General features: G+C 40.6%; 2 protein-coding genes across 4 annotated transcripts in view; one reads left to right on the top strand and one right to left on the bottom strand.

Annotated features, from left to right (window-relative positions):
* Positions 1 to 6,526, top strand: part of EMILIN2 (elastin microfibril interfacer 2) — a 37,338-nt gene extending 30,812 nt beyond the window's left edge. The window contains exon 8 of the mRNA XM_039550121.1: positions 332 to 6,526. Within this exon, the coding sequence (XP_039406055.1) occupies positions 332 to 669 (338 nt within the window). The 3' untranslated portion in view covers positions 670 to 6,526. The remainder of the gene's footprint in view (positions 1 to 331) is intronic.
* Positions 6,527 to 8,524: 1,998 nt separating this feature from the next.
* Positions 8,525 to 18,980, bottom strand: part of LPIN2 (lipin 2) — a 44,893-nt gene continuing 34,437 nt past the window's right edge. For 2 of the 3 annotated variants that reach the window (XM_039550122.1, XM_010396352.4), the window contains exons 14-20: positions 18,517 to 18,661; positions 17,629 to 17,777; positions 17,066 to 17,152; positions 15,188 to 15,340; positions 14,052 to 14,166; positions 13,255 to 13,358; positions 8,525 to 12,941 (exon numbers count right to left, since the gene is read on the bottom strand). In XM_039550122.1, coding sequence (XP_039406056.1) covers positions 12,797 to 12,941; positions 13,255 to 13,358; positions 14,052 to 14,166; positions 15,188 to 15,340; positions 17,066 to 17,152; positions 17,629 to 17,777; positions 18,517 to 18,661 — 898 coding nt within the window. In that variant the 3' untranslated portion in view covers positions 8,525 to 12,796. The remainder of the gene's footprint in view (positions 12,942 to 13,254; positions 13,359 to 14,051; positions 14,167 to 15,187; positions 15,341 to 17,065; positions 17,153 to 17,628; positions 17,778 to 18,516; positions 18,662 to 18,980) is intronic. The other variant, XM_019284005.2, reaches the window with a different exon arrangement.

The raw sequence follows: 18,980 nt of genomic DNA, 5'->3' as shown, positions 1-18,980 counted from the left end.
GAGCCCAAGTAGCAGAGGTGAGGTTCCTTACTAATCCACTTCACTGTGGCTGGGTCACCTGGAGGAGAGGAGAGGAGGAGGGAGGTTCTCATACTGCCTCCCCAAGGGCCCTAAGTGAGGGCTGCCTCCTTCTCAAGCACTGAGGTGTTAGGTGGGCGTTTGCTTTCATGACTTCAATCAGCTGGTCCCCTGCCCAGGCTGACCTTGTTGCAGTTACGTGTACGTAGCAGTGGGTGACCCATGTGGCTTTATGTTTGTCATTGTGCTTAGAGCAGTCAGGTGTCCCCACTGTGAGTTACTGTGCTGAGCCCAGTCTGTCTCTCTTCTACAGGCATTTTCACATCACCGTATGAAGGGCGCTACCTGATCACGGCCGTGCTGGCCCCGGAGAGGGATGAGTACGTAGAAGCGGTGCTGTCCGTCTCCAACGCCAGTGTGGCTCAGCTCCACACTGCTGGGTACAGAAGGGAACTGCTGGAGTATCACAAACCCTACTCGGGGAAACAGACCTGTGGTGGTCCTGGGACGTTCCACCTTGTTCTTCACCTCAAAGCAGGAGATGAAGTAAATGTTGTTGTAACGGGAGGCAAGCTGGCCTACACAGACTCTGACGAAATGTACTCCACGTTTAGTGGAGTTCTCCTTTATCCTTCCATTTCTCATGTTTAGGTTTACCTTGAACAGGGCAGAAGGGTAAGATATTCAGAAGAACTTAAGTGTAATAAAATTCAAAGCTTTAATATATTCAGTTTATATATTTGATTTCAGTGATGGGTTTATAGTCTATACAGAAACCTTTTCCTTGTCCCTTTTTTCCAGAGATAGCTACAAAAGTCACATTTTTGTAGCTAAATGAACTCCTTCCCAAGCCCTTGCTTACCTGTACAAGCAGAACAACTGTTTAAACAAGTATGTTCTCAATAGATACTTCTCCATTGTGCTCCTGCTGTTCCCCATTAAATTGCCTTTGCAATATCTTCCCTAGTTTTTCAAACTGTCCCTAGTGTATCAAAGTTTACATCTTCACTCAAGTTTACAGTTGTGGTCAGCTATTTTCATGTTTTCAGTAAAGCAGAGCCAAGAAAGTGAAATTGTAGTGGATATGGTTGATGACTTTTTACTCCTTGTATTATTTAATAACGTGTGTTGGCATAATCAGTTTGTTCAGTGCAATTGCAAACCATTGTGGTGCAAAGCAAAATTATATTCATCTGCATCAGTTTTCTTTTTTGCCTTTAAGAGCCAAACACAATGCTAGGAGACAAGCTGAGTGATTCAGTCAGGTGGAAGCAGCAGCATAGGGAGAAACTTGCCTCAGCTTGCCACTGGGCAGATGTGAGCTCAAGGTGCAGTTGCTACTACTGAAAGATTTAGAACAGTTATTGTCTATTTATAGAGTAAAAAAGATGATTGGTTATTCATGATGCTCTTGAGATTAAAGCTTGCTCCTGGAAATTAATAAAACAGGTCAGATAAACCAGAATCATCATTGCTTAGCCAGAAAAATGGTGATTTTGCAAAGTTTAAAAAATTTTATAGAGTTTGTTTCTGGTACTCCAGCAGTACTTGCATTAGAAGGGAAGTTTTTGTCTTCAGTGCATGGTAGAAGACAAATCAGAGAAAAAATGGTCGATAAAGGAAAATAGTGTTTTTAGTCAATATTGTCAAATGCACAGACCAACTGTCTGCCAGAGTCCTTGTGACAGCCTCCTGCATTGGTGCTTTTGAATGAGGTTTGTTTTAACACTCAGCATCTGTTTATATGGATAGAGCAGCTTCCTTAGCTTAAACAGATAAACACAATTTAGGCAGCAGTATTTTACTTCTCACACTAGCCACTTCTCAGTGGAGGTAATAAAAGCGATGCTTTGGCTCTTAGGAGTTAGCATTTTGATCACTTTTGTGGCTGAAAACAAATCCAGCCACGTTTAACTGAGAGCAGGACTGTACATTCATTTTTCACATGTACATACATTTGTCACCTGTACATTCTTTATATCAACTGATCTTTTCAATAGTCTGTTCATGCCACACAGTGTTGTATTTATCATAGTGGTTTGTGTAGTGTATTTTCCTTATTACAAATGCAGAACAGCTGTTTGTAGCCTCAGAACAAACAATTTTTTTAGGTGAGGGAAGAACTCCCTGTGCTGTAGAGCAGCACAGTGTATTTAGCTGAAGCCCTTCCCATCTGAGAAGATCAGAGGAAGACTTGTGCTTTTGTTACTTAGTTTTGGAACAGATGCTCCCTAACAATTGTGTTTCCAGGCAATGAGATGGGGCCTTCCCACAACAAACTATCACATCCTGGAAGCTGAACTGCTTTTAAAAAAAGCAGGCAGAAAAAACTTTCTGTCCACAGAGGACCTCTGAGTCAGTCCTAGGGCAGCTAGGGTTGCACTGGGGGAGTTGTGGGCACAGGAAGGAAACGGTGAGTGGAGTTTTAAAGCACCTGCCTGGTTTGGGAAGATCTCTTGGCACCTGATTTTCAAAATGACGGTGTTAGAGATAAGCAGAAGCTAGGGCTGGCTGTGTTTGTAGCAGGAAGGCTGTTTCTGTCAGAGCAGCTGGCAGTCAGTAGCCAAAGATGTACAGTGAACTTGCACTCCTGATAGGAGGAGCCGCCCCCGCCTCATTTCCCTGCATTTTCCTGGACCTGTGCATTTTCATGCAGTCAGCAACTGCACGCTTCTTCAAGGGGGGCTTAGCTTTCTTTTGTCCTTTCTGTCCCATGCCTTTCTAGGTCTCAGAATTGTACAGACAGAGAGGAAGGGTTGTTTTCTGTGTTTTCAAAAGCCAAGCATATCATATGCTTTTTTTTTTTTTGTTTTAAAAACTTAATTTCTTGTTACGAACAAAAGCCAGAGAAGCACTTTTCCTTTCAGGATATTTTTCACTCTCCTCAAGAAAGCTGTGTTGTCTAAGAAGTTGGCTCCAGACTACGTGTGACTCAAGGTTATTGTTGCCTGTTCTAAAAATGACTCATGGAAACAAACAAAATGAGCTGAGTGCTTAGGGAGACCTAGCTGGCAAACACAACTGTTTTGTCCCACCTCCCTCCAAGTGAGAAATTTTTAAGAATCAGCAGGGCAAGTTTAGAGCTAAGAGTTGCAGAAGTTGTATCAATTATGTAATTATTACCTAACTGCTCCAGGAGATTTCAAAATCCAACCCACAAATCTTCACAAGCCCAGTTCTGCTGATGGGACAGGGCCATCTTCTACCAGAAAGTTTCCCTTTAGACCCAGGATCTGCTGCTGCAGTGCTGGGATAGTTTAAGCCCTCATAATGCAGCATAACTGATATTTGTACCCTGCTATGGAGCATTCCCTAAATTGTGTCACAGCAGGGCACAATCCCAGCAGCTTATTTTGAGGACACCTTTAGACCTTTCAGGGGTAGCTTCCCATTCATGTCTGGCAGTGTGGGTGGCTAAAGCTATGACCTTTTACAAGGAACCTCTGTCTAAGATTCCCGCCTTTGTTGAGGGGGACTTGACCCTTAATTTGCACTTCCTTGGTAATTGCTGTAATCAGAGTAGGTGGCTCGGTTCCTCCTAATGAGGTTATTTTCCTGGAGCTTACAAGGTGGAATATTGACCCAGCTGGGAAGACCACAGGGATGTACAGATATTTCCCATGAATAGGGAGAGGGAGGATGGAACCTGAGTTGGTCTCTGCTCCAGTCAGTGCTTGTATAAAATATTAATAATGCAGCAGCTGGAAGAGATTCAAGCACAAATGCATGCAAAGGCCTGACAAGGGTTGGTCCCACACAGAACAGCCCAGCTTCAAAGGAAAGAGCAAGAGCCCTGCTCCACAATACCCTGAGCCTGTTGATGGAGCATTTACATCTTTGGTGAGAATCAGCAGCAGAACACAGAAATACCTGCACTGAAAGGAACATTTCTCACTGTGGGTTTATGATTTGACTGCCACATCCAGGAGCATCCACAAGCTCAAATGGGAAGCATCTGTTAACTGAGAAAGCCTTAAAAAAAATCCAGTAGGTGGGAGCTCTAAGACAGGACTGGTGCCTGTTTCATAGATCACAGTGCTACCTTTTAGACTGCTTTGTAGGTAGTTTAGTAAGGCATTATGTGAGAATTGCAAGACTCTTAGACAATACAGTATCTATTGGGCCAGGTGCTCTAATTTGACATCAAAACAGGAAGAAACCCAAACCCTACCAGGTGAAGCTGTGCAGGCAGATGAGTGTCTGACAGTCCCTCAGCCAGGCACGACGCACTGTGGTTCCCCAGGGACTGCAAATATCCAAACCAGGTGAGTCCCCAGGGCAATATCACTTGTGAGACAGGTGAATTCCCAGAGGCAGGGCTTTAGCAGCAGAATATCTGAAGCCAAGCCAGCATGCTGACAGCCAGAGAGACTTGGCTCTGGCCAAATGTGGCAAGCATATCCTAGAGCCCCAATGTGACATATAAATCAGTCATATCCCCAGGAAAGACTGCAGCAAAGCAGGAATGCCAATTTTCACTGCAAAAAGTATTAAAAAAATTCTACCTCATTACTTTGCCATTAAGACCTCTGAGACAGCAAAAACATTTCTACTGTCCACTTTGAGAACACTCAAAGCAATGAGGATTTTCTGTGGTATTCTATCACATTTCCTTTCAGTGTACACCAGGTTAGTTGCAGCAACTTTGTGCAGTGTCACTGAGACTCTAGTTGGTTTGGTGTAGCCAACTGGCCCAAAGAAAAATTGCAAACAGTCAAGCAAGCTGTAGGTGGAAAGCATAAGAAAGCAACTTGAAACAACATGCCCATCACCACCTCATGCAGCTTTAAAATGCACTGGGAATGCAAGGTAAAGGGCTCCCCAACTGCAATTGGGATGTTCAAATCAGGATTGAACTGTTTCCTGACAATACAGCATGCATTTGGAAGTGATTGCTGATTAGGTAAGTCCTTGCATGACAGCCCACTAGTGGTTATGGGTCTGTTTCACTAAAACCAGAAATGCATTTATGGCCTCAGCTTGGAGATGGGAGGAATGTGCACTCCACTGAGACTTGCTCTGCAGGTTGCTGGCTGCTTCTGGATAATGGCACAGAGTTCAAATCATTCAGCTACCAGGAATACCTGGGGGCAGTCTCCTGCCATCACAAGACAGACTTGTGCTCCAGCCAACACAACCTTTTTGCAATGTACCCGGCAGACTTGAGATGCAGAACAGCAGCTCTGCCAATTCTTTGGGTATATGGGAGACTTCAAACAACATCTTGTAACATGTTACTGCATAAGCAGGTTTTGGCATTTATTTTCCTGTCCCAATTGTGAAAAAAGGAACATTACTACAATTTTTCAGCAAAAGGAACAGTGCATTTCAAATTATGCTTTGGTGTGCATGTCTATACATATATTCATGCATATATATATATATATATATATATATATAATAATCTCAAATGGGGAGAGAGAGTAATACCCAGCAACATAAAGAGAACTGTATGACAGAAAACAACTGCAGATATGTCCAAATAAAGCCTACCTCTTGTGTCATGCTTCAATGCTCTTTTGCTTTCCAGGGAATACAGCAGCACTGTAAGCCAAAATTTTTGCTCTCTTCTCCACTGCCTTTAGAACTGCAATTTCTGGCTTCTCAGTCAAGCTTGCATGTATATTTTAAATGTTTATTCAGTGTCAAGCACTGTTACATAGGCTTTGCAGTACATAGAAATTCTGCCAACACAATTCTTGTCCATCTTATTGTCTCAGTCACTGCCCTGATTCCTGGCAAAGATAACATTTCAGTTGCAAGGGACCTACAACAAGTAGTGCCTGACCAGTTCAGGGCCGGACAAAAGCAAAAGCATGTTGTCAAGGGCATTGGCCAAATGCCTCTTAAACACTGACAGGCTTGGGGATCCTGAGATGGCCCCTCCACTCCCCCAGCATGGCAGTGGGCAGAGCCCACAGGCTCAGGACCTGGCATCTGCAGGGCTCAGCCGGCCACTGCAGCAAGGCTGTGTGTGCTTCACAAGCAGATGGAGCACGGGCTGTCCATGCCCGGGAGTGCTGAGCAGCTGCACAGACCACCCCGGGGCTGCATTCCCCTCTGTCCATTCTGCTGGCATGTGGTATATTTCCCAGTGACTGAGAGACTGGGCAGCCAGCCATTCCTAAGGCCCTGGTGGGACACCCTTCTTTGTGGTCTATCAAAGCAGCTTGAAGTTCAAGAGCATGGGGAAACCAGGGTGGGTTCCAGGGAAAAGGAAGTGTCCAATGGCATGTGGGGAGTGCACTTGGCTGCCTTACACACAAGAGGTTCCAGAAACACTTTGGGGATTTTTCAGGGTTGTTGGTTGGTTGGATGTTTTTATTGTTTGTTTGTTCATTTTTACCAATCACTGGCCTTTGCATTTGTCCTGGTTCTGGTAGGGACAGAGTTAAGTGTTACAGCAGGGGTGAGCAAGCAGATGTGAATTGTACACTCTGCTGGTCATTTTGCTGTTGCTACTGTTTCTTATTTCATTGCTGTTTCTAGTAAATTGTTCTTATCTCAACCTGTGATCTCTATCTCTGTGTGCCTCCAGCTCTCATTTCCAGCCCTCCACAAGGCCAGGGAAGGAGCTGGAGGAGGGGTGAGAAAGCTCAGTGGTCTGGGGTATTTCAGTGGGAACATGAAATTGGGGAATACCATTCCCAAACCACGACAGCATTGCAAGCAGATGTGCCCAAAGCTCCAATCCATCTAGATCTCTCTGCAAGGCCTTGTCCCTCCGGAGTGAGCAGCACCTCCCAGTTTGGCATAATCAGCAAACTTGCAAATGGTGCATTTGGCTCCTGCAGCCAGAATGATAAATACATTGATAAATATATTGATAAATATATTGAACAGAACTGGCCCTAGAATTGAGCCCAGAGGAGCACCACTGGTCACGCAGCAGCAGCCAGAAGCAGTCCCTTTCGCCACAACCCTTTGAGCCCTGCCCTTCAGCCAGTTCTAGGATGAGCAGTTCAGGCTGTTGCTTGTCACTACTAGAGCACAGACACATGAAGTATCATCAGAGGTGGGGATTTTAAGATTAGAGACCGGCAAGGTAGGAAGATGAATTAAAAAGAGAAGGCAAAGAAAGGTTGACTGAAAGACATGACCAGAAAGAAAACAGGAGGTGCACCAGCTCTCAAGTGGGACAGAGACACCATTATGGGTTTGATTAATTTAAGGGAAAGGAGGAAAAGCAGCAAGGGACTGCTTAGGAAACACTGCACAGAAGTGGCCACCCCTGCCAGGCAGAGGACCCTGACAAACCCTTGCTGTGCCCAACAGTGAAACCTGCAAAGCTCTGAATGCGTGCAGCATGTGGGACATCTGCTCAGAAAACCCTTCTGAGCTGACTCCCTGCTCACCTCACCACTGGTACGAGAGCTCAGCTGGCAGCAAGTGGGAGCATACATGTATTTCCCACCAAAACAGTGCAGGCCTGCAGGCCCGCAGTGCACCAATTGTATGACATAACTCCAGGCAGTGTCCTGCACAGAGGGAAGTGCCTGTTCCTGGAAACTGTGGTTCTGCTCTTCACACATCTAAGCCAGTTGCTCCAAGACAGAAAATCCATCCACCAAAAACAAGACCACCCTAGTAGGAGTGCATTAGGGTAAGATGGACACAGGAGAAACAAGGGCAGCTCAGAAATGTTTTCACAACAGGTCCAAACATTTGGCATACACAGGACACACCACCCTTCTCTTGCTTGCACTGGCACAGTCACTCACTGCAGCACCAAAGAAGCAGTGAGAGCAACGTGTGAAAATGGGCAGTGAGGAGAGTGTGGGGTGAGGAGTGAGCGCAGTGTGCGAGCACAGTCATGGGGGAAACCCAGCAGGAACACAGGAGCTGATAAAACGCCAATACCACCACAGAAGGACCAAAAGGCACAGCATCACTGACCTTTTCATGCAGATGTGTCACAATGTGACTGAACACTCAGGTTCTCTAGAGAGGTTGCTAGTTGATTGCATTTACCACGAGCACCAAGAGACCAGGAAAATCAATTTCTACTGAAAGCCTGAGGCCCCTTTTCCAAGACAGCCTCACAATATTAGCCTCAAACTATTTAACAACTGCTGTGGAAGACAATACTCTTTCCCTTGAAAGGGAAAAGTTAACTTTGATGGAAATAGGATAAATCTCCAAATTAGGGCAGATTTACAAGAGCTCAAACTGCAGTTATAACATTTTCTTCAAGGCAGCTTCTACATTCCCAGGTCGTGCCTCTGTTACCTGATATTTTATATTACCAAGTGCATGTTTGCTTTTCATTATAGTTGTAACCCAGTATTGGTACTGGCACACAGGTTAATCTTGATGACAGCAATTTTTTATCAGCTGTATAAATACTCTGAAAAAAAGTAAATCAAGTGTGAAAGAATGCAAATGTACTGTAGTCCTTAGAAGACCAACTTGAATTCCATGTTAAATATAAATGCAATTTTAATAGCCCCACATTTACTCGATCAGCACTACAATAAAGGTATTACCAAACACAAAGGAAAGAGAATTTTCACTTTAAGTCTGTTTTTATTGTGATAACATTGTTCCGAACACCAATAAACATTGCACTGAAGTGTGGGTTGCTGTACCCAAGACAGTCCAGTCTTAACAAAAACCACTGTTGTATTGGTATGATCACAGATTTGACATTTTAAACACACTACCTTATTAGTGATTGGGTTGCTTAACAATCAAGTATTCCACATCTTCAAGATAAAAATGAAACAAATGACTGAAGAGAGTTTTCCCACCCTCAAAATAAACAACATTTTAACTTTCATCTGGAAGGAATTAACACTGTAAAAAAAGTCCCAAATAATTCCATTCTATTTAGCAAATTTTAACTCTGGAAACTAAAATTTCTTCAGGCAACAGTGACACTTTAAAGGCATCTCAAATTCACTATCTATCTGTGATGTTTCATTAGGAATTTGCATTACAGTCATTTAAACAACTCATTCATATGACAGCATTTTCTAAAATACTTGCATGAAACATTAACATGAAAGCTCATCTTTTCTGCATTTACCATAAACGGATTCAGAGTTTGCTTCAGAAGTTCCATAACAGAGTTGACACAAGTGTTAAACTTTTCCAGTTGAAAAGAAAAAAAAGGGTTTTGGAAGGCATATACTGATGACAGAAGGGTAATAAGACATGAGCCAAGATTGCACATGCACTTGTATACTGTTGGGAATGAAAGCCCAATCTTTTGAAGTACAAACATGCTTGGTACAGTAAATTAAAAAAAAAAAAAAAAAAAAAAAATCCAGAAATGCGTACCCTTAAAACTGCTGATCTTTGAATCATTATAGAAATGGGTAATGTCCAAGTCACTAACAAGTCTTGAATTGCAATGTTCCTTATTTACTCCCAGACAGGTGTCATTGACTCAGCCTTTGAGGGGTTCCAACGCTAAGAGGATCTGCATCTTCAACAACACAGTCTTAACAGGGGTGTGCGTGTGCCCACAGCCAGGCACACTTAGAAGTTCCTCTTTCACAGAAAGAATGATGTAGCTTGCGCTAATTTTACATCAGTACAGCACAACTTGTTCTCAAACATTAGTTTCAGGCCACTTCTCTCCACTAAGGTAACAAAAGGACAGGCTAATGCATAATTCTTATTTACCCCACTCCACACTGATATTGTGGCACAAGCCCAGTTTGACAGCAATGAGATGTCTGCTCTAGAGTCAGTAAAGTGCCCAGCAGCCCCAAGAACACAGGTACGCAACGACAGGCCCCATATTCTGTCCCGAAACAGGGTTAACAAACAATCTGAGACGCTTCAGATACAAGCTAGATTTAGAAAAACCAAGCTCCCCGCCCTACTCATGTCAGAAAGACTCGACAACATTTACATTTTATCAAAAAAAAAAATATAAAACTGTAGCTGTTACAGAGAAAAAAAAAAATCAATTTTTTTAAATTAAGCAACCTTTTGGACACTCCTACAATGCAAAATGACATGTCAGCAGAATGAGGAGCTCTCTACACAACTCACACAACCCCCATTTTCATACCAGCTGAAAGTACATGTATTTGGAGGTACACCCAATACTATTTCTCCATGCTTCCTATTTACTCAAGTCTCCACTTTGAAATCCACATTTTATCTTTATGACTGTCTAAAAAGATGAAGGGAGTTGAAGAAAAAAAAATAAGACTAGTGGAAAAAAAATATTAACCAAAAAAGACACAGCCAAACCTTGGTAACAATCTGTTCCACTTGGGAACTCATCATAATTTCATGAAGTGCTTTTATCTTTAGAAAAGCTGTGTAATACCAGGGCTACCAAGAGTAGACTTAAGCATAGTAAAGAAAATTTTGACATCCACAAAAGGAATGTTTTAGGAAAGGCTGCTTCACTCCCTTTCTGCAAAATAGAATCTTTAGATAGAAAATTTAATCTTGTAATTAAAATACTTTATTACGTTGGATTCTTATTTATTAATTTTTAAGTATTTAAGTGACTTAAAAGCTCAAATCACATTGATATTCAAAGCACTTGGTGATCATGAAAATTTTTGTTTCTAATGAAACCTATTGAATAAAAAGTAAGAAAAGCAAAAAAAATACATGGAATGATGTTTGCAAGCTTTTGACATTACAAAAAAAATACAAGAAAAAAGCAATAAAATATCCTTTGAATTGAATCCTGTGAAATCCACTTAAACACTGAGTAGATTAGTAACCAAGAACCACAGAAAGTATTTTTCTCACAGTATAAAAATGAGGATGCCTTTCAGTTCACTGACATGCACGACACACCGTGACAGGTATTTTTTTTATCCCACTCTCCTCCTCCTGCTCTGAAAGAGATTCCAGATTGATTTTGCTTGCTTCCACTCTTTATCCAGTGTTTTATAAATACAGGAATACACTAGAATTTTATAATGGGGGGAAAAAAAATTTCATTTATATAGTGATTTAAAAATGCCCCTCCCCGAGCAGCACACCAATTGTCCAGAGTTAGCTGGTGTTACATCAGAACTGTGGGTTAAAACTCTCAGCCTGACAATGGAGAAAAAAATACTCCTAGAGGGACGTAAAATCCTCTAAATGTACTCTTTTGCAGGTAGTAAAACCGAGTGAGTTCCCTGCCTGCGTGCAGCACACATGAGCTGAAGCAGGAGGGTCTGGCCCAGCTGTTCCCAGAGGAGCAGCCCAGTGCAGGACGGAGCAGGCAGCCATAGAGACGCCTGCCAGAGAGCACTCGCTCTGCCCTGCTCCCACCGGGAGCTGAGTACAGGGAAGAACTTGCCCCAGAGTCCATGCAAATTCTGGATGCTGCCCCTGGAAGGATCTTTAACACATGGCCCCAGGAACTCACTAAAGGAGTGAGTGACAGGAAAGGCTTTACCCAGAAAGCCCAGGACTGGTGTTTAAATGATGTTTAAATATGACTGTAGTCCTTAAGCCCTCTGGGCTGGTGAAATGATACATTCTCACCATAGTTTTGTCCAAAAGAAGTTAAATGTACTAATTCAACTTAAAAAGCAGCCACCTTTGCCTTCAAGTACTCTTGGAGAAAGAACAATTAGCTGCTTTTATAGCTGATAAATACCAGAATTGGAACGTAATTTGTTCACAGGCTCTGACTGGAACCTGAGGAATGACCAGCATGATGTTTGTGAATAACCCAAAACATTAAAAAAAAAAAAAAAAGGTTTTATTCTGCTCTACAGCATTTAACCATTCTGACAGCTGGAATCTCACGACTGAGTTGTATTTTGTTCCAGCTACTGAAAACCTGCAATACAGAACTCTGGAAAGACCTGCAGTAGACAATTAAAAAATTAAATACATAATTGTTTTTTTAGTATTACAATTCCCTGAATATAATCTGTACATACATTTTACTGGCCTACACAGCATACACACACATACACATTATCTCTGTGCGGAAAAAGGAAATAAAAATGCCAGTTCCCCAACTCTTACAGAAATGTTCCATGATTTTTCTTGATGAAAATTTAACATGATGCAGCACAGCCTGAAAACAACAAAAGCCATACAAGTGTCTGAAGACAACTTTCATTTTAACAAGCTCATGAAATAGTTTAAGCGTTGTGTGTAAAAAACCCCAAGACGTAATAAGCAGAGTTAGTTTGAGTGTGATTTGTACAAGCTCAGTCTTGTACATGTAACAAAAGGCATATTAACATTTAAAGAGGAATTTTATGTCTTCAGAATCTGTCAGGCTAGTAAGGGCTATACATTTTCTGTATTCTAGCTGAGAAAGAGCACAGTTGTCTTAGGCTCTGGCTTCTTTCAAAAATGGCCTAATTGACCATTTGAACATTAAACCACGTTTTTCATTAATAGGTCTGACATTCTATTTGGCAGTTTCCATACACTTTTTGGCTTCATTTTAGAAAATATACTTAGGACAACTTAAAAAAGAATAATCTATTTTTACAGTAAGGTCTGTAATGATGAAAATGCAAAGTCATATTTTACCTCAGCATTTAGTTGCCCAGAAGCACTTGGGTACCATGACCATCAATGACAGGTCAATCTCAAGTGCCTTAGAACAGGTATATAATAATAAGCAATAAACAAACAAACACAAAAATCCACACACCCTCCCACAAAAAGTAAGACAGTAGCTTTGCATTTTCTTTGTTTTAAACCAATGAAATTAAAGTGATTTCTTTAGTAAGACTTACGGTACCAATATATAAATTAACATCTTCATTAAGAAAGTTCTTCACATTTAAACTGAGGCTGAGTAGCTGAATATGAAATTCCTTCTTCTGGTGAGAAGTACTTTTCAGGCCAGGTCATCCATGTTAAGTTCAGGAAGAGGCTCTCTCCAGTAGCAAAAAGAGCTGAATTCTGGGCATGGAAATGCAGAACTCTGTTCTTTATTAATCAATGGGAACACATATTCCACAAGCTCACTTAGTCTGTAATACCTGTATTAAAGAAGAAGAAAGACCATTATTTAGCAGTCTAGCTACTGTTCAGCTGTAGCCAAAAGCAGCTTTAGAAATCTAGACCAGTAAGTTCTAGTCAAAGAAAGCCCCATGACTGCAGAAGCTATTTTCAACTTTATTTTGCCAGTTTTCATCTTGAAAAATTTCAGTCAAGTACCCAAAGCTGGAAGTCCCTGGCAAGTAAGGCTTTGCACATGTCATATGTAACAGGGGATGATGGTCATAAATGCAATTATTTCATAATCTCATTCCTAAACACTGTCTTTGGCTGAAATAACAAAAATGGGCTTACGAAGATTTGTTTCCCTTAGTCTGTTCTTGGATCAGTTCACCCTTTGGATTCACAGTAAATATTCTGCAGTCTGGAACTCCCACTTGCATGTAGGCATATACGTCCTGCAAAAAGCACCAACACAAGTACATGCTTCAACATTTCCTTATTGAATGTGATCTAACAAGCAATTTATCAAAAGAATGACAAAAGCTGATCCAAAAAGGCTACAGTAAATCTGCTTCTTAAAAAAAAGGTCCCTGAACAACAGTAAAAAAAACCCCACCCCCAAAACATACACATGCACACTTTAACAAAATATTCCCCCTGCCTCCAAACACTTAATTCCTGTTCCCAAGCCTGGGACCACAAACGTGCACAAAGTCTATACCACACAACACCACTCCTGGTGACAATATTCTTCTTACAATACCCCTCTTTCTCTCACTCAATTACAGAAGTACTGAGCTGCAGAGAAAATACAGGAACGATATGTAAAAGGGATTCAACACCATGAAGCACTGAATTAATACCCTTAGGTGATAAAGCAGTTAAAATACTTCAAAAGAATTTGCAAAGGTGCCACATATTTAACAAAACTCTGAGAATACTAATGCATCTTTGTAACCTTTGTCATATAAGCAGTTGTAGCAACTTTTATTTAAGGTATCTGCATGTGGTTTTTCCTGATCAAACCCATAGAAGCAGCAGTGTCCTGCTTCCATATTCAAATTTTCATAAACACAAAAAGAAAAGCCTGTTTGTTTTGCTTCTCAAGTACATACATTTTAACCCTTCAGTTAGAAAGGGGCACTTACATTGGGCCTGTTTCCAAAAGCAGCATAGAAAGGCTGTTTACTGGGAGCAAACAAATTCTTGATATCATTCAAACATTCGATTTTGAACTTTTCAGGCTTCTTTTCTATTACTTCCCTAAAATAAAATTTCAACAGTCAAATTCTAAATCATGATTTGATAGAAGGTATCCTCCTTACCCCATTTATCTGATATTTATATTCTCATTGCTTCCTGTTGCTAGCACTGGTAGTTGTATAGACAGTGCTAAGTAGCTCTCCAAGAACAATACAAGAAACAATCAAACATTCCCTCTTTTCCAACATCCACAGTAAAAAGAAACAGGTGAATACTGTGCATAGGCTAAGTAGAAATGGGAAGGAATTCCTAGCTGTGAATGCAGTTGTGAACTGCTTTTTTGTAGCTGACTATCTGAATCAGAAGATCTAATCAAGTACACATAAGCTTGTTACAACTCCTGTCTTACAAAAGTAAGGTCCATGACATTAATGGAAGTTGCTGTCATTGCTATCCATGACAAAATAAAAACCAAATAAACAAAAAACCCCAACAAACAAAACCTCCTTCACAAACAAACAAAAAACCCCCAACACTTTTCCATCATTAGCTCCTCCCATCAAGAACAGGTAGACTATGGCTGGTCCAAAAGATCAACTGAGTTGAACCATATCTACACTCCCATCCTGTTTTTTAAGTAGCTGTACATGAAGCACTCCCACGTCCACAAGATCACTTCACGTGAGTCTGTACTGCCCGCTTTGTTTTCTTTTCTCTCTACCGTGTAGTAGCACTGCACTGCAACCCTTGCAGGTATACTTGAAAAGACAGAAGTGTACTAATATAAACAGAACCTAATAGTCATCAGTCATGGACTAGATGAATGAAGGGAAAACAAGTTCCTCTTGGACTGATATGTTGTGTTTTGTAGCCACTTCCAATGTGCCCACAGGAACAGAAGTATACAAGTGAAATTCAGACGAAACAGAGTTTTTAAATGATCACTAGAGGGACATCAAGTCTCAGTAGCAAACATAGTCCAGAACGGAACGTTTCATTATAGCTGTAATGCCAAATATTTTTAACTTACTCTTTCTCTGAAATGAGGAGTGAACTGATACAAGAAATCCCACATGCTTACCTATGAAAGGCAGAAAACAAACTGCTGGGGGACAACATGAGAGGGCCCCTGGGGAGAATTGTTCCTTTGTCATTTACCCAGTGCAGGTATCCTCTGGTGATATCTGCCATCCCAATGGCACGGGCAGAACAGTACAGGAACTTGTAGCCATTTCTAGAAAAAAAAATTACCAACTTAGTTCATATTCCTGCCAAAGTTTCTTTGCAAGGGTAAGTACATGATTATAGCAACGTCCAGAGGCACCAGTTTAGGTACTGAATTGCTGCAGAGCTCTGCACACACACAAGGACAGACTTTTCTATTCTTAAAAGAATCTGCAAGGCATGTAGCAGTTTAAATACACAACCAAAACTGAGAAACAGGAAGTGCAAACAGAATAGGGATAGTAATACTCAGATGACACCATTAGACGGACTAGACTGTGTTTCAGTAAGTGTCACATTGGTTTTATTCAGCTTCTTTCAGCTCAGCTGTAGGATGGCAGCAATTATTTAAATTATCTGCATCACAAAATAACGGGTGCCAGATCTCCTGTCTCTTTCAGGTTGTTGGCAGAATTTGCAGTGCAGAGTGAAGGATGGATAACAACAAGCATTCATTAAGCCCCTAAATTCTTCTTGCAGACTCTGTATGCTCATCTGTCACACAGATTTGTATACAGTTACTGCGTGCACAAAAGGCTGGAGTGTTTATGTGCATTTTCAAAGACTTGACTGAGTTTGGCAAACAATTCCAAAACTGCTCTTCTATTATGCACTGAATAAACAAGGAAACCCACCCCAAGCCACCCAAACAAAACATAAACATTCGTATTATCTCCCATGAATCACGAGGGGCCACATGAAGGCCAACAATATAGACCCCAAAATATTTTTGTGGAAAGAAAGACTACTAAAAAAAAAAAAAAAGATAGAAGTTGATTATTTTAAATTAATCCTGAAGTTTCTAACAGTTGATTGTCCTCAGTAAGCAAGTATTATTTCTGGAATCACTGCGTTTTTGAAAAAAGTTTGCTAGACAAAGGACCACATCTGAAAGGTAAGGAAGTATGTAGGTTTATTCTGCCCTAAGTTACTGGACACAAATATCATAGGGCTATGTACCTCTTAGAGGAACAGTACATTTATAAAGGTGCAGTTTACGACACTTTTGAAGAAAGCAAACACCTCACTGTAGCTGCAAGGGGAAGGGCACATGGGCTGCGTCTGCAGGTCCTTGCAGATCACAAGGTGAACACATTCATTTGACTAATCCAGAGAGAGGAAGGGGAAATTGCTGATTTGCTGCATTACTTTTCCATTGTTCTACTGTACTACATTGGCTTATGTCAGAAATGCAACAAAATGACAGAAAACTTGACCCTGGTCACCAACCTACCCTTTGTGCCAGTAATAAATTGTTCCAGAACATAAAATCTAACCTATGGAGCATTCACCTGGCTTTGGGAGCAAACCCATTAAACCAGAAAACACTTATACACTGGAAGGACACTATTTAGGTTTTAAATTTATGCCATACCATGTTTCTGAAAGGCTTTGTGACCAACCTGAGTTGGTGGAAAACAGGCGTGCATGTTTGAGAAATTATTTCTATTCTCTTTTGTATTCATGAAAATATTACACACAGTTTCTAAAAGCTAAAATGCAGAACAAAATGTCTGAGAAGGGAAGTAGTAAAAGTGATGGCTTGCATTCCTGTAAAAGTGTGTATCTGTGGAAAGAATTTAGTTACATTTGTGTATGAGAGAAGTAGCTCACTTGCAGCACTTCGACCAACACATTTTAATAAACGGCGTAATTTTTAACAACTATCCAATTACCTGTACATTAATTCCCATATTCCAGAAAATCCTAATTGTTTCATAGATTGTATACTCACTCATTTATGGAATGATAGAGTTTTGCAATGCCCTGATGAGTCCAGTCCTTGCCAAACTGAGGGAGGATATGTCCCAAAGCATCAGACCTAAAAGGAGAATCAAAGGTACCTGACACATGGTATATGAGTTTTGTTAAAGACAAACACTAACAAACATACAATTTATAAAGATTATTTACAGAAATATTTGTGTAGAAGGTCCATACTATTTAAAAAGAGAATTAATAACTAGTCCAGACAGAGCAATTAGTGAGGTCATACAACACAAGTCAGTTCCAAGTTAACCTATGGGTGCTAAACCTGGAGAAGTCTAATGAGGGAACAATCACGTGGCAAACATTATCATCTTGGCATTATTCTTTTAAAATATATTTTCTAGTTTGCTTTAAAGGCAAGTACAAAGGAAAATCAAAGTAAGATTGTTAATGAACTTCCTTTAGTATTTGTCTTAAATAAAGTTCCTTTACCTTGTTTTGAAAAGCAGGATAGGATGAGTAAAGTAAGATTAGGAAAAAAAAAAACAAACAACAAAGAAAAGAAAGAAAATCCCCTAAGATACTTACTTGGTTATTGTTCCATCAATGTCTGATATGATGATTTTATCATTCCAGTTCCAGAGGTATATTGTTCCTGCACAACGGCAAGTCCCTTGATACTGGGTTGTAATACTAAATACAACATCATTAGGGCCATCTCTGAGCTTCAACTTTGCCTGCAGAAAAAATAAAAATAATTGAAAATATAAGTTGCCCTCCCTCTAAAATTTTTATTTTATGATTTTAGGATCATAAATGAGCTGCACAAAATGGCTCATATACTCTTCCTTGTCTATTTTGATTAACTCATCAAAAACTGAACCATGTTTAACACTGGCACAGTTTTGCTGTCAAAGTCTGTTGCAGGCTTGGTTCATGTGCATGTCCACAGTTCTTATACTGACTACAGCAGCAGATATTTCACACTCTGCCACTTTAATTCGTGCTATTACAGTAGAACTGCAGCATTCTGAAGGTAATTCTGAGGTAAACTCCCAGTTTACCATAGGATATGACAGTATTTCCTACTCAGTGAAGGCTTTCATCAAATTCTTCCTGATGAAAATCATGCATTTAGACAGCAGCAGAACTAACTTGTAAGTTAGACCACAGTGCACACCAATTTAAAATGTATGTTGTTACACAGATGTGCATATCCCAGGATATCCAAATTGCAGAAGCAAACAATGTCACTTTTTTGGCAACATGTTAATATAACTGATTACAGAACTTTGTAAGAAATTACTGGTTTTTAATCTAACAGATTCTTAAAAAGACACAGCAGAAGAAAAAATTATCAAAAATTCCCTGCAGCTGCCTACTCTTTTCACAGAAATACACTTTAAATTTCTTTTTGAAGATTTTTTTTTTAAGGGTTATGAAGCATCCAATGCACAAGACAGGCACGTCACTTACTATTTGGTCCGAAGACAGTCTAAGTGACTTCTTATAAGATGTAACATTCCCATGGGGTGGATGCTCTGCTGGGGCAGAATCCATTTTCAGGGATTCCTTCAACTCCTGGGATGCTTCATCACTAGAAGAATCATCCTCTGGAGGCCTAACATGACATCAATCAGAATAAACGTAAGCTACATAAAATCCTTCAATAGAGTAAGATGCTTATGCCAGAGTAATTTCTGCTTACGTTGAAGATTTGCTACTACCTGATAGCACAGATTAAGGAAGTCCATGGCCTAATGAATGCCCAGATAAAAGCCAGTACAAGCCAGTAAGCAAGTAAGACTTGTAATGCCAGTACTGGTGGAGCTCTAAACATGACTATTCCTAGCTGGCTCCACACACGATGGGTTTAGTAAAGACACCGTGTCAAGTGGTCACTAATACTGTGCTGATGAATTAGGTAAACTGCAGATGAA

Source organism: Corvus cornix, chromosome 2 (genome assembly GCF_000738735.6).
Source record: "Corvus cornix cornix isolate S_Up_H32 chromosome 2, ASM73873v5, whole genome shotgun sequence".
Lineage (NCBI taxonomy): Eukaryota > Metazoa > Chordata > Aves > Passeriformes > Corvidae > Corvus > Corvus cornix.
This window is presented reverse-complemented; position numbering and strand designations above follow the sequence as displayed.